This window comes from Bombina bombina, chromosome 4, assembly GCF_027579735.1.
Source record: "Bombina bombina isolate aBomBom1 chromosome 4, aBomBom1.pri, whole genome shotgun sequence".
Classification (NCBI taxonomy): domain Eukaryota; kingdom Metazoa; phylum Chordata; class Amphibia; order Anura; family Bombinatoridae; genus Bombina; species Bombina bombina.
In genome coordinates this window covers 236,250,744-236,267,296 of record NC_069502.1, presented here as the reverse complement: position 1 = coordinate 236,267,296, position 16,553 = coordinate 236,250,744, and the positions used below count along the sequence as shown (strand labels likewise).

General features: G+C 39.7%; 1 protein-coding gene across 6 annotated transcripts in view; it reads right to left on the bottom strand.

Moving 5' to 3' along the window:
• The window catches only part of AGFG1 (ArfGAP with FG repeats 1), a gene marked incomplete in the record, with an annotated part of 358,154 nt that overhangs the window by 61,302 nt on the left and 280,299 nt on the right, over positions 1-16,553 (bottom strand). For all 6 annotated transcript variants that reach the window (XM_053709845.1, XM_053709849.1, XM_053709844.1 and 3 more), the window contains 1 exon segment: positions 14,989-15,144. In XM_053709845.1, the coding sequence (XP_053565820.1) occupies positions 14,989-15,144 (156 nt within the window).

The window sequence follows — 16,553 nt, the reverse complement described above, 5'->3', positions numbered from 1 at the left end:
GTTTTAAGCCATGAAGCTCTTCTAGCTAAAATAGCTAGAGACATATACCTGACATCAACCCTAATGATATCAAAGATGGCATCACAAATAAAATTATTAGCATGTTGAAGAAGAATAATGCTATGAGAATTATGATCTGTTACTTGTTGCGCTAAAGCTTCCAACCAAAAAGTTGAAGCTGTAGCAACATCCGCCAAAGATATAGCAGGTCTAAGAAGATTACCTGAACACAAATAGGCTTTTCTTAGAAAGGATTCAATTTTCCTATCTAAAGGATCCTTAAAGGAAGTACCATCTGCCGTAGGAATCGTAGTACGCTTAGCAAGAGTAGAGACAGCCCCATCAACCTTAGGGATTTTGTCCCAAAACTCTTATCTGTCAGATGGCACAGGATATAATTGCTTAAAACGTTTAGAAGGAGTAAATGAATTACCCAAATTATTCCATTCCCTGGAAATTACTTCAGAAATAGCACTAGGGACAGGAAAAACTTCTGGAATAACTACAGGAGATTTAAAAACCTTATCTAAACGTTTAGATTTAGTATCAAGAGAACCAGAATCCTCAATTTCTAAAGCAATTAGAACTTCTTTAAGTAAAGAACGAATAAATTCCATTTTAAATAAATATGAAGATTTATCAGCATCAACCTCTGAGACAGAATCCTCTGAACCAGAAGAACCATTATCAGAATCAGAATGATGATGTTCATTTAAAAATTCATCTGAACAATGAGAAGTTTTAAAAGATTTTTTATGTTTACTAGAAGGAGGAATAACAGACAAAGCCTTCTTAATGGATTCAGAAACAAAATCTCTTATGTTATCAGGAACACTCTGAGTATTAGATGTTGACGGAACAGCAACAGGTAATGGAACTTTACTAAAGGAAATTTTATCTGCATTAACAAGTTTGTCATGACATTCAATACAAACAACAGCTGGAGGAACAGATACCAAAAGTTTACAGCAGATACACTTAGCTTTGGTAGTTCCAGCACCAGGCAGCGATTTTCCTGAAGTATCTTCTGACTCAGTTGCAACGTGGGACATCTTGCAATATGTAATAGAAAAAACAACATATAAAGCAAAATAGATCAAATTCCTTAAATGACAGTTTCAGGAATGGGAAAAAATGCCAGTGAACAAGCTTCTAGCAACCAGAAGCAATAAATAATGAGACTTAAATAATGTGGAGACAAAAGTGACGCCCATATTTTTTTAGCGCCAAATAAGACGCCCACATTATTTGGCGCCAAAAATGACGCCACATCCGGAACGCCGACACTTTTGACGCAAAAAAAACGTCAAAAAATGACGCAACTTCCGGCGACACGTATGACGCCGGAAACAGAAAAAAAAATTTGAGCAAAAAAGTCAGCGCCAAGAATGACGCAATAAAATGAAGCATTTTCAGCCCCCGTGAGCCTAACAGCCCACAGGGAAAAAGTCAAATTTTTAAGGTAAGAAAAAATTATTGATTCAAATGCATTATCCCAAATATGAAACTGACTGTCTGAAAATAAGGAATGTTGAACATCCTGAGTCAAGGCAAATAAATGTTTGAATACATATATTTAGAACTTTATTAAAAAAGTGCCCAACCATAGCTTAGAGTGTCACAGAAAATAAGACTTACTTACCCCAGGACACTCATCTACATGTTGTAGAAAGCCAAACCAGTACTGAAACGAAAATCAGCAGAGGTAATGGTATATATATATATATATATAAGAGTATATCGTCGATCTGAAAAGGGAGGTAAGAGATGAATCTCTAAGACCGATAACAGAGAACCTATGAAATAGACCCCGTAGAAGGAGATCATTGCATTCAAATAACATAATTTATGTAAGAACTTACCTGATAAATTCATTTCTTTCATATTAGCAAGAGTCCATGAGCTAGTGACGTATGGGATATACATTCCTACCAGGAGGGGCAAAGTTTCCCAAACCTCAAAATGCCTATAAATACACCCCTCACCACACCCACAATTCAGTTTAACGAATAGCCAAGAAGTGGGGTGATAAAAAAGTGCGAAAGCATATAAAATAAGGAATTGGAATAATTGTGCTTTATACAAAATCATAACCACCACAAAAAAAAAAGGGCGGGCCTCATGGACTCTTGCTAATATGAAAGAAATGAATTTATCAGGTAAGTTCTTACATAAATTATGTTTTCTTTCATGTAATTAGCAAGAGTCCATGAGCTAGTGACGTATGGGATAATGACTACCCAAGATGTGGATCTTTCCACACAAGAGTCACTAGAGAGGGAGGGATAAAATAAAGACAGCCAATTCCTGCTGAAAATAATCCACACCCAAAATAAAGTTTAACGAAAAACATAAGCAGAAGATTCAAACTGAAACCGCTGCCTGAAGTACTTTTCTACCAAAAACTGCTTCAGAAGAAGAAAATACATCAAAATGGTAGAATTTAGTAAAAGTATGCAAAGAGGACCAAGTTGCTGCTTTGCAGATCTGGTCAACCGAAGCTTCATTCCTAAACGCCCAGGAAGTAGATACTGACCTAGTAGAATGAGCTGTAATTCTCTGAGGCGGAATTTTACCCGACTCAACATAGGCAAGATGAATTAAAGATTTCAACCAAGATGCCAAAGAAATGGCAGAAGCTTTCTGGCCTTTCCTAGAACCGGAAAAGATAACAAATAGACTAGAAGTCTTACGGAAAGATTTCGTAGCTTCAACATAATATTTCAAAGCTCTAACAACATCCAAAGAATGCAACGATTTCTCCTTAGAATTCTTAGGATTAGGACATAATGAAGGAACCACAATTTCTCTACTAATGTTGTTGGAATTCACAACTTTAGGTAAAAATTCAAAAGAAGTTCGCAACACCGCCTTATCCTGATGAAAAATCAGAAAAGGAGACTCACAAGAAAGAGCAGATAATTCAGAAACTCTTCTAGCAGAAGAGATGGCCAAAAGGAACAAAACTTTCCAAGAAAGTAATTTAATGTCCAATGAATGCATAGGTTCAAACGGAGGAGCTTGAAGAGCTCCCAGAACCAAATTCAAACTCCAAGGAGGAGAAATTGACTTAATGACAGGTTTTATACGAACCAAAGCTTGTACAAAACAATGAATATCAGGAAGAATAGCAATCTTTCTGTGAAAAAGAACAGAAAGAGCAAAGATTTGTCCTTTCAAAGAACTTGCGGACAAACCCTTATCTAAACCATCCTGAAGAAACTGTAAAATTCTCGGTATTCTAAAAGAATGCCAAGAAAAATGATGAGAAAGACACCAAGAAATATAAGTCTTCCAGACTCTATAATATATCTCTCGAGATACAGATTTACGAGCCTGTAACATAGTATTAATCACGGAGTCAGAGAAACCTCTTTGACCAAGAATCAAGCGTTCAATCTCCATACCTTTAAATTTAAGGATTTCAGATCCTGATGGAAAAAAGGGCCTTGTGACAGAAGGTCTGGTCTTAACGGAAGAGTCCACGGTTGGCAAGAGGCCATCCGGACAAGATCCGCATACCAAAACCTGTGAGGCCATGCCGGAGCTACCAGCAGAACAAACGAGCATTCCTTCAGAATCTTGGAGATTACTCTTGGAAGAAGAACTAGAGGCGGAAAGATATAGGCAGGATGATACTTCCAAGGAAGTGATAATGCATCCACTGCCTCCGCCTGAGGATCCCGGGATCTGGACAGATACCTGGGAAGTTTCTTGTTTAGATGGGACGCCATCAGATCTATTTCTGGAAGTTCCCACATTTGAACAATCTGAAGAAATACCTCTGGGTGAAGAGACCATTCGCCCGGATGCAACGTTTGGCGACTGAGATAATCCGCTTCCCAATTGTCTACACCTGGGATATGAACCGCAGAGATTAGACAGGAGCTGGATTCCGCCCAAACCAAAATTCGAGATACTTCTTTCATAGCCAGAGGACTGTGAGTCCCTCCTTGATGATTGATGTATGCCACAGTTGTGACATTGTCTGTCTGAAAACAAATGAACGATTCTCTCTTCAGAAGAGGCCAAAACTGAAGAGCTCTGAAAATTGCACGGAGTTCCAAAATATTGATCGGTAATCTCACCTCCTGAGATTCCCAAACTCCTTGTGCCGTCAGAGATCCCCACACAGCTCCCCAACCTGTGAGACTTGCATCTGTTGAAATTACAGTCCAGGTCGGAAGCACAAAAGAAGCCCCCTGAATTAAACGATGGTGATCTGTCCACCATGTTAGAGAGTGTCGAACAATCGGTTTTAAAGATATTAATTGAAATATCTTCGTGTAATCCTTGCACCATTGCTTCAGCATACAGAGCTGAAGAGGTCGCATGTGAAAACGAGCAAAGGGGATCGCGTCCGATGCAGCAGTCATAAGACCTAGAATTTCCATGCATAAGGCTACCGAAGGGAATGATTGTGACTGAAGGTTTCGACAAGCTGTAATCAACTTTAGACGTCTCTTGTCTGTTAAAGACAGAGTCATGGACACTGAATCCATCTGGAAACCCAGAAAGGTTACCCTTGTCTGAGGAATCAAAGAACTTTTTGGTAAATTGATCCTCCAACCATGATCTTGAAGAAACAACACAAGTCGATTCGTATGAGATTCTGCTAAATGTAAAGACTGAGCAAGTACCAAGATATCGTCCAAATAAGGAAATACCACAATACCCTGTTCCCTGATTACAGACAGCAGGGCACCGAGAACCTTTGTAAAAATTCTTGGAGCTGTAGCTAGGCCAAACGGCAGAGCCACAAATTGGTAATGCTTGTCCAGAAACGAGAATCTCAGGAACTGATAATGATCTGGATGAATCGGAATATGCAGATATGCATCCTGTAAATCTATCGTGGACATATAATTCCCTTGCTGAACAAAAGGTAAGATAGTCCTTACAGTTACCATCTTGAACGTTGGTATCCTTACATAACGATTCAATATTTTTAGATCCAGAACTGGTCTGAAAGAATTCTCCTTCTTTGGTACAATGAAGAGATTTGAATAAAACCCCATCCCCTGTTCCGGAACTGGAACTGGCATAATTACTCCAGTCAACTCTAGATCTGAAACACATTTCAGAAATGCTTGAGCTTTTACTGGATTTACTGGGACACGGGAAAGAAAAAATCTCTTTGCAGGAGGTCTCAACTTGAAACCAATTCTGTACCCTTCTGAAACAATGCTCTGAATCCAAAGATTGTGAACAGAATTGATCCAAATTTCCTTGAAAAAACGTAACCTGCCCCCTACCAGCTGAGCTGGAATGAGGGCCGCACCTTCATGTGGACTTAGAAGCAGGCTTTGCCTTTCTAGCTGGCTTGGATTTATTCCAGACTGGAGATGGTCTCCAAACTGAAACTGCTCCTGAGGATGAAGGATCAGGCTTTTGTTCTTTGTTGAAACGAAAGGAACGAAAACGATTATTAGCCCTGTTTTTACCTTTAGATTTTTTATCCTGTGGTAAAAAAGTTCCTTTCCCACCAGTAACAGTTGAAATAATGGAATCCAACTGAGAACCAAATAATTTGTTACCCTGGAAAGAAATGGAAAGTAAAGTTGATTTAGAAGCCATATCAGCATTCCAAGTTTTAAGCCATAAAGCTCTTCTAGCTAAAATAGCTAGAGACATAAACCTGACATCAACTCTGATAATATCAAAAATGGCATCACAGATAAAATTATTAGCATGCTGAAGAAGAATAATAATATCATGAGAATCACGATGTGTTACTTGTTGCGCTAAAGTTTCCAACCAAAAAGTTGAAGCTGCAGCAACATCAGCCAAAGGTATAGCAGGTCTAAGAAGATTACCTGAACACAGATAAGCTTTTCTTAGAAAGGACTCAATTTTCCTATCTAGAGGATCCTTAAACGAAGTACCATCTGACGTAGGAATAGTAGTACGTTTAGCAAGGGTAGAAATAGCCCCATCAACTTTAGGGATCTTGTCCCAAAATTCTAATCTGTCAGATGGCACAGGATATAATTGCTTAAAACGTTTAGAAGGAGTAAATGAATTACCCAAATTATCCCATTCTTTGGAAATTACTGCAGAAATAGCATTAGGAACAGGAAAAACTTCTGGAATAACCACAGGAGCTTTAAATACCTTATCTAAACGTTTAGAATTAGTATCAAGAGGACCAGAATCCTCTATTTCTAAAGCAATTAGAACTTCTTTAAGTAAAGAACGAATAAATTCCATTTTAAATAAATATGAAGATTTATCAGCATCAACCTCAGAGACAGAATCCTCTGAACCAGAGGAGTCATCAGAATCAGAATGATGATGTTCATTTAAAAATTCATCTGTAGGGAGAGAAGTTTTAAAAGATTTTTTACGTTTACTAGAAGGAGAAATAACAGACATAGCCTTCTTTATGGATTCAGAAACAAAATCTCTTATATTATCAGGAACATTCTGCACCTTAGATGTTGAGGGAACTGCAACAGGCAATGGTACTTTACTAAAGGAAATATTATCTGCTTTAACAAGTTTGTCATGACAATCAATACAAACAACAGCTGGAGAAATAGCTACCAAAAGTTTACAGCAGATACACTTAGCTTTGGTAGATTCAGCACTTGACAGCGATTTTCCTGTAGTATCTTCTGGCTCAGATGCAACGTGAGACATCTTGCAATATGTAAGAGAAAAAACAACATATAAAGCAAAATTGATCAAATTCCTTAAATGACAGTTTCAGGAATGGGAAAGAATGCCAAAGAACAAGCTTCTAGCAACCAGAAGCAATAAAAAATGAGACTTAAATAATGTGGAGACAAAAGTGACGCCCATATTTTTTCGCGCCAAATAAGACGCCCACATTATTTTGCGCCTAAATGCTTTTTGGCGCCAAAAATGACGCCACATCCGGAACGCCGACATTTTTGGCGCGAAATAACGTCAAAGAATGACGCAACTTCCGGCGACACGTATGACGCCGGAAACGGAAATAGAATTTTTGCGCCAAAAAAGTCCGCGCCAAGAATGACGCAATAAAATGAAGCATTTTCAGCCCCCGCGAGCCTAACAGCCCACAGGGAAAAAGTCAAATTTTAAGGTAAGAAAAAACATAATTTATGCTTACCTGATAAATTCCTTTCTTCTGTTGTGTGATCAGTCCACGGGTCATCATTACTTCTGGGATATAACTCCTCCCCAACAGGAAATGCAAGAGGATTCACCCAGCAGAGCTGCATATAGCTCCTCCCCTCTACGTCAGTCCCAGTCATTCGACCAAGAATCAACGAGAAAGGAGTAACCAAGGGTGAAGTGGTGACTGGAGTATAATTTAAAAGATATTTACCTGCCTTAAAACAGGGCGGGCCGTGGACTGATCACACAACAGAAGAAAGGAATTTATCAGGTAAGCATAAATTATGTTTTCTTCTGTTATGTGTGATCAGTCCACGGGTCATCATTACTTCTGGGATACCAATACCAAAGCAAAAGTACACGGATGACGGGAGGGATAGGCAGGCTCATTATACAGAAGGAACCACTGCCTGAAGAACCTTTCTCCCAAAAATAGCCTCCGAAGAAGCAAAAGTGTCAAATTTGTAAAATTTGGAAAAAGTATGAAGCGAAGACCAAGTTGCAGCCTTGCAAATCTGTTCAACAGAGGCCTCATTCTTAAAGGCCCAAGTGGAAGCCACAGCTCTAGTGGAGTGAGCTGTAATTCTTTCAGGAGGCTGCTGTCCAGCAGTCTCATAGGCTAAACGTATTATGCTACGAAGCCAAAAAGAGAGAGAGGTAGCAGAAGCTTTTTGACCTCTCCTCTGTCCAGAATAAACGACAAACAGGGAAGAAGTTTGGCGAAAATCTTTAGTTGCCTGCAAGTAGAACTTGAGGGCACAAACTACATCCAGATTGTGTAGAAGACGTTCCTTCTTTGAAGAAGGATTTGGACACAAGGATGGAACAACAATCTCTTGATTGATATTCCTGTTAGTGACTACCTTAGGTAAGAACCCAGGTTTAGTACGCAGAACTACCTTGTCTGAGTGAAAAATCAGATAAGGAGAATCACAATGTAAGGCTGATAACTCAGAGACTCTTCGAGCCGAGGAAATAGCCATTAAAAACAGAACTTTCCAAGATAACAATTTTATATCAATGGAATGAAGGGGTTCAAACGGAACACCCTGTAAAACGTTAAGAACTAAGTTTAAACTCCATGGCGGAGCAACAGCTTTAAACACAGGCTTGATCCTAGCTAAAGCCTGACAAAAGGCCTGGACGTCTGGATTTTCTGACAGACGCCTGTGTAACAAGATGGACAGAGCTGAAATCTGTCCCTTTAATGAACTAGCTGATAAACCCTTTTCTAAACCTTCTTGTAGAAAGGACAATATCCTAGCGATCCTAACCTTACTCCAGGAGTAACCTTTGGATTCGCACCAGTATAGGTATTTACGCCATATTTTATGGTAAATCCTTCTGGTAACAGGCTTCCTAGCCTGTATCAGGGTATCAATAACCGACTCAGAAAAACCACGTTTTGATAAAATCAAGCGTTCAATTTCCAAGCAGTCAGCTTCAGAGAAGTTAGATTTTGATGTTTGAATGGACCCTGTATCAGAAGGTCCTGTCTTAGAGGTAGAGACCAAGGCGGACAGGATGACATGTCCACTAGATCTGCATACCAAGTCCTGCGTGGCCATGCAGGCGCTATTAGAATCACTGATGCTCTCTCCTGTTTGATTTTGGCAATCAATCGAGGAAGCAGCGGGAAGGGTGGAAACACATAAGCCATCTCGAAGTTCCAAGGTGCTGTCAAAGCATCTATCAGAACCGCTCCCGGATCCCTGGATCTGGACCCGTAGAGAGGAAGTTTGGCGTTCTGGCGAGACGCCATGAGATCTATCTCTGGTTTGCCCCAACGTCGAAGTATTTGGGCAAAGACCTCCGGATGAAGTTCCCACTCCCCCGGATGAAAAGTCTGGCGACTCAAGAAATCCGCCTCCCAGTTCTCCACTCCCGGGATGTGGATTGCTGACAGGTGGCAAGAGTGAGACTCTGCCCAGCGAATTATCTTTGATACTTCCATCATTGCTAGGGAGCTTCTTGTCCCTCCCTGATGGTTGATGTAAGCTACAGTCGTGATGTTGTCCGACTGAAACCTGATGAACCCCCGAGTTGTTAATTGGGGCCAAGCCAGAAGGGCATTGAGAACTGCTCTCAATTCCAGGATGTTTATTGGAAGGAGACTCTCCTCCTGATTCCATAGTCCCTGAGCCTTCAGAGAATTCCAGACAGCGCCCCAACCTAGTAGGCTGGCGTCTGTTGTTACAATTGTCCAGTCTGGCCTGCTGAATGGCATCCCCCTGGACAGGTGTGGCCGATAAAGCCACCATAGAAGAGAATTTCTGGTCTCTTGATTCAGATTCAGAGTAGGGGACAAATCTGAGTAATCCCCATTCCACTGACTTAGCATGCACAATTGCAGCGGTCTGAGGTGTAGGCGTGCAAAAGGTACTATGTCCATTGCCGCTACCATTAAGCCGATCACCTCCATGCATTGAGCTACTGACGGGTGTTGAATGGAATGAAGGACACGGCATGCATTTTGAAGCTTTGTTAACCTGTCTTCTGTCAGGTAAATCTTCATTTCTACCGAATCTATAAGAGTCCCCAAGAATGGAACTCTTGTGAGAGGAAAAAGAGAACTCTTCTTTTCGTTCACTTTCCATCCATGCGACCTTAGAAATGCCAGAACTAACTCTGTATGAGACTTGGCAGTTTGAAAGCTTGAAGCTTGTATTAGAATGTCGTCTAGGTACGGAGCTACCGAAATCCCTCGCGGTCTTAGTACCGCCAGAAGGGCACCCAGAACCTTTGTGAAGATTCTTGGAGCCGTAGCCAATCCGAATGGAAGAGCTACAAACTGGTAGTGCCTGTCTAAGAAGGCAAACCTTAGATACCGGTGATGATCTTTGTGAATCGGTATGTGAAGGTAAGCATCTTTTAAATCCACTGTGGTCATGTACTGACCCTTTTGGATCATGGGTAAGATTGTCCGAATAGTTTCCATTTTGAACGATGGAACTCTTAGGAATTTGTTTAGAATCTTTAAATCTAAGATTAGCCTGAAAGTTCCCTCTTTTTTGGGAACCACAAACAGGTTTGAGTAGAACCCTTGTCCTTGTTCCGACCGCGGAACCGGATGGATCACTCCCATTAATAACAGATCTTGTACACAGCGTAGAAACGCTTCTTTCTTTATCTGGTTTGTTGACAACCTTGACAGATGAAATCTCCCTCTTGGGGGAGATAATTTGAAGTCTAGAAGGTATCCCTGAGATATGATCTCTAGCGCCCAGGGATCCTGAACATCTCTTGCCCAGGCCTGGGCGAAGAGAGAAAGTCTGCCCCCCACTAGATCCGGTCCCGGATCGGGGGCTCTCGGTTCATGCTGTCTTTGGGGCAGCAGCAGGTTTCCTGGCCTGCTTGCTCTTGTTCCAGGACTGGTTAGGCTTCCAGCCTTGCCTGTAACGAGCAACAGCTCCCTCCTGTTTTGGTGCAGTGGAGGTTGATGCTGCTCCTGTTTTGAAATTCCGAAAGGGACGAAAATTAGACTGTCTAGCCTTAGCTTTGGCTTTGTCTTGAGGTAGGGCGTGGCCCTTACCTCCTGTAATGTCAGCGATAATTTCTTTCAAACCGGGCCCAAATAAAGACTGCCCCTTGAAAGGTATATTAAGTAATTTGGACTTAGAAGTAACATCAGCTGACCAGGATTTTAGCCACAGCGCCCTACGTGCCTGTATGGCGAATCCTGAGTTCTTAGCCGTAAGTTTGGTTAAATGTACTACGGCCTCCGAAATGAATGAATTAGCTAGTTTAAGGACTCTAAGCCTGTCCGTAATGTCGTCTAGCGTAGATGAACTAAGGTTCTCTTCCAGAGACTCAATCCAAAATGCTGCCGCAGCCGTAATCGGCGCGATACATGCAAGGGGTTGCAATATAAAACCTTGTTGAACAAACATTTTCTTAAGGTAACCCTCTAATTTTTTATCCATTGGATCTGAAAAAGCACAGCTATCCTCCACCGGGATAGTGGTACGCTTAGCTAAAGTAGAAACTGCTCCCTCCACCTTAGGGACCGTTTGCCATAAGTCCCGAGTGGTGGTGTCTATTGGAAACATCTTTCTAAATATTGGAGGGGGTGAGAACGGCACACCGGGTCTATCCCACTCCTTAGTAACAATTTCAGTTAGTCTCTTAGGTATAGGAAAAACGTCAGTACTCGCCGGTACCGCAAAGTATTTATCCAACCTACACAGTTTCTCTGGTATTGCAATGGTGTTACAATCATTGAGAGCTGCTAAGACCTCCCCTAGTAATACACGGAGGTTCTCCAATTTAAATTTAAAATTTGAAATATCTGAATCCAATCTGTTTGGATCAGAACCGTCACCTACAGAATGAAGCTCTCCGTCCTCATGCTCTGCAAGCTGTGACGCAGTATCAGACATGGCCCTAGTATTGTCAGCGCACTCTGTTCTCACCCCAGAGTGATCACGCTTGCCTCTTAGTTCTGGTAATTTAGACAAAACTTCAGTCATAACAGTAGCCATATCTTGTAATGTTATCTGTAATGGCCGCCCAGATGTACTAGGTGCCATAATATCACGCACCTCCCGGGCGGGAGATGCAGGTACTGCCGCGTGAGGCGAGTTAGTCGGCATAACTCTCCCCTCGCTGTTTGGTGAAATTTGTTCAAATTGTACAGATTGACTTTTATTTAAAGTAGCATCAATACAGTTAGTACATAAATTTCTATTGGGCTCCACCTTGGCATTGGAACAAATGACACAGATATCTTCCTCTGAGTCAGACATGTTTAACACACTAGCAATAAACTTGCAACTTGGTTATAATCTTTTTTAGCAAAAACGTACTGTGCCTCAAAGAGGTACTAAACGATTAAATGACAGTTGAAATAATGAACTGAAAAAACAGTTATAGCATCAAACTTTAAAACAACACAACTTTTAGCAAAGGTTTGTTCCCATTAGAAAAATAACAATAATTAAATTTGACATAAAAATTACAGAGCAACGTTTTTATTCACAGTCAATATAAAATTCTCACAGCTCTGCTGAGAGAATCTACCTCCCTCCAAAGAAGTTTGAAGACCCCTGAGATCTGTCAGAGATGAACCGGATCATGCAGGAAATATAAGAGTAACTGACTGGAATTTTTTGATGCGTAGCAAAGAGCGCCAAAAACGGCCCCTCCCCCTCACACACAGCAGTGAAGAGAAACGAAACTGTCACAATTAAAACCAAACAACTGCCAAGTGGAAAATAATGCCCAAATATTTATTCACTCAGTACCTCAGAAATGTAAACAATTCTACATTCCAGCAAAAACGTTTAACATGATAAATACTTATTAAAAGGATTAGTGACTTTTAACAGAGTAGTTCCGGTGAAATACCATCCCCAGAATACTGAAGTGTATACATACATGTCATTATAACGGTATGGCAGGATTTTCTCATCAATTCCATTCAGAAAATAAAAACTGCTACATACCTCAATGCAGATTCATCTGCCCGCTGTCCCCTGATCTGAAGCTTTTACCTCCCTCAGATGGCCGAGAACAGCAATATGATCTTAACTACTCCGGTTAAAATCATAGTAAAAAACTCTGGTAGATTCTTCCTCAAACTCTGCCAGAGAAGTAATAACACGCTCCGGTGCTATTGTAAAATAACAAACTTTTGATTGAAGTCATAAAAACTAAGTATAATCACCATAGTCCTCTCACACATCCTATCTAGTCGTTGGGTGCAAGAGAATGACTGGGACTGACGTAGAGGGGAGGAGCTATATGCAGCTCTGCTGGGTGAATCCTCTTGCATTTCCTGTTGGGGAGGAGTTATATCCCAGAAGTAATGATGACCCGTGGACTGATCACACATAACAGAAGAAAATGGTCAAATCAAAATGCATTATCCCAAATATGAAACTGACTGTCTGAAAATAAGGAAAGTTGAACATTCTGAGTCAAGGCAAATAAATGTTTGAATACATATATTTAGAACTTTATAAACAAAGTGCCCAACCATAGCTTGGAGTGTCACAGAAAATAAGACTTACTTACCCCAGGACACTCATCTACATATAGCAGATAGCCAAACCAGTACTGAAACGAGAATCAGCAGAGGTAATGGTATATATAAGAGTATATCATGGTATATATAAGAGTATATCGTCGATCTGAAAAGGGAGGTAAGAGATGAATCTCTACGACCGATAACAGAGAACCTATGAAATAGACCCCTTAGAAGGAGATCACTGCATTCAAATAGGCAATACTCTCCTCACATCCCTCTGACATTCACTGCACGCTGAGAGGAAAACCGGGCTCCAACTTGCTGCGGAGCGCATATCAACGTAGAATCTAGCACAAACTTACTTCACCACCTCCATCGGAGGCAAAGTTTGTAAAACTGAATTGTGGGTGTGGTGAGGGGTGTATTTATAGGCATTTTGAGGTTTGGGAAACTTTGCCCCTCCTGGTAGGAATGTATATCCCATACGTCACTAGCTCATGGACTCTTGCTAATTACATGAAAGAAAGGCAATACTCTCCTCACATCCCTCTGACATTCACTGCACGCTGAGAGGAAAACCGGGCTCCAACCTGCTGCGGAGCGCATATCAACGTAGAATCTAGCACAAACTTACTTCACCACCTCCATAGGAGGCAAAGTTTGTAAAACTGATTTGTGGGTGTGGTGAGGGGTGTATTTATAGGCATTTTGAGGTTTGGGAAACTTTGCCCCTCCTGGTAGGAATGTATATCCCATACGTCACTAGCTCATGGACTCTTGCTAATTACATGAAAGAAATATATATATATATATATATATATATATATATATATATATATATATACATATACACACACATATATATATATATATATATATATATATATATATACACACATATATATATATATATATATATACACACACATATATATATATATACATATATATACATATATATATATATATATATATATATATATATACACACATACATACATACATACATATATATATATGCAGTAGTACCACCAGCACTAGGTTGTCTTTGTATAAACTTTTATTGGAGTAACATTACAAGCAGCAACGTTTTGTGGTTAAACCACTTAGTCATATATAAATATACACACACATATATATATATACACACACACACATGTGCCCATGTGTTCAGTTAGAAACCAGTAGTGCATTGCTGCTCCTTCAACAAATACCATGAGAATGAAACAAATTAGATAATAGAAGTAAATTAGAAAGTTGTGTTTCATGTTTCTTTAAAGGGACAGTAAACCTTAAAAATAATGTTATATAATTCTGCACATAGTGCAGAATTATATAACATTATTTAGGTGCTATAGCCATAAAAGCATTTTTTACTGTTTAATTTGCTAAAATACGGCGCTTTAACAGACCCGCTCTCTGCTGAGCGGGTCTGTTATTTTTAGTCAGCGCATCGGGCCAGCTGTATAGTCACAGCCCGGCCCGACCGCGCCATAGCACTAAGTGCAGCTCGCTCCTGTGACAGGACTTTAAGTGAGAGTACATGGGGCAAGCACAGCATATGAGCTGCTGAAACCAATCAAAAGTTTGGACACACTTGAATGTTTCAGATGATCTTAAAGCCCTTTTGAGTGGAAGGTTTATGCTTAAATTCTTGAAATTGGTTTTGCAGGCAAATATTAACAAGTTTATGGCTTTTACTACTGCAAAATATACATTCAAAATAATATAATAAAATCCCATTCAATTACCCATCACATAGCTATCAAACGTTTGAATGTTCATGTACGATAACACTGTTGTGGTTACTGCACCTTAAAAGTAAATCATGGTTCTCACATGAATAACAAAGCATGTCACTAATGTTTCCAATCAGACAGATTGCTATGGACTAACAATAGTATACTGGATCTTACCATTAGGCTGCTGAGAGAATGCAGTCTGTTGGGGAAATGCAGACTGTGGGGGGAAGGCTGGCTGGTGAAAATTGCCACTGAAGCTGGTAGGAAGACTGTAAGATGCTGGTGTGTTAAAACCCGCAGGCATGCTGTGAGATGCTGTGCCAAAGGATGCTACATGGGAAAAAAAAGGATAAAAGGATGATGGATATGAAACTCTAAGTATAAAATATAAGCTTTGTTTTACACATCAGTCCTTGAGCACGGCTTCCGCTACTTGAAATTAAATATAACATATACTCTGATCCCAGATCATTGTTTATTTAAAGGGACAGTCTACACCAGAATTTTTTTTGTTTTAAAAGATAGATAATTCCTTTATTACCTATTCCCCAGTTTTGCATAACCAACAAAGTTATAATAATATACTTTTAACCTCTGTGATTATCTTGTATCTAAGCCTCTGGAAACTGCCCCTTTATTTCAGTTCTTTTGACAGACTTGCAGTCTAGCCAATCAGTGCCTGCTCCCAGATGCACAGTGTTATCTATATGAAATACGTGAACTAACACCCTCTAGTGGTGAAAAACTGTTAAAATGCATTCTGAAAAGAGGTGGACTTCAAGGTCTAAGAAATTAGCATATGAACCTCCTAGGTTAAGCTTTCAACTAAGAATACCAAGAGAACAAAGCAAAATTGGTGATGAAAGTAAATTGGAAAATTGTTTAAAATTACATGCTCTATCTGAATCATGAAAGTTTATTTTGGCCTAGACTGTCCCTTTAAAATACATGAGTGAAGAAATGCAAACTATGGTCTTACATGACAAAGCTCATAAACAGCTAAATGCATTAAAAAGATCTATTTATGTGTATTTTTTATTCATGTTGGTATGTTATTGGTTTAATGGAAATAACAGCTTACTAAACTAAGTCCCTGTGTTATGAATATTTTTACAGACCAATGCAGCTTAAATAAACAACAAACCAAAAATAAAATAAACCCCCAAAAAACTTGTGTATAGATTTATTAGAATCCACTAATTATCTTTTTATTTTTTATTAGTGGACATGTTTTTAAATCAGTAGGGAGTAGATAAGTTCTGAAGAGGCACATTCATATAATCTATTTACAGAAATACAGCCGATTCAAGCAAAATGAGCTAAAAGTGACATAAAAGTATTACCAAGCAGCAGCAATTGCAAAGCAATACCATGCTATTATCACAGAGCTAACACATTCACCATTTGGTAAGTATGTGTTGGTTCAGTGCGTTTGGGCACCCGGTGTGATTTGATAAACAATACACAGAAGCAGGAAGCTTCCACAGCCTTTTCAAAAAGAAAGTAGATTTTTATTTCTCCCCAAAGGATTTTTTTTGTCTTTTAATATTTTTAATATTTAAATAAATAAAACTCTCCCCTTTATAAAATCAGATCCGGAATGTTAGTGATATTTTAGATGAAGTTTAATTCATCATTTGTAAAGAAGATGCGCTATAACTTACTTTTTAATATAAATATAAAATTCAAATACCCCACGCTCGGCCGCCCACTTCAAAAGTAGATTTTTCTGTGAGCTA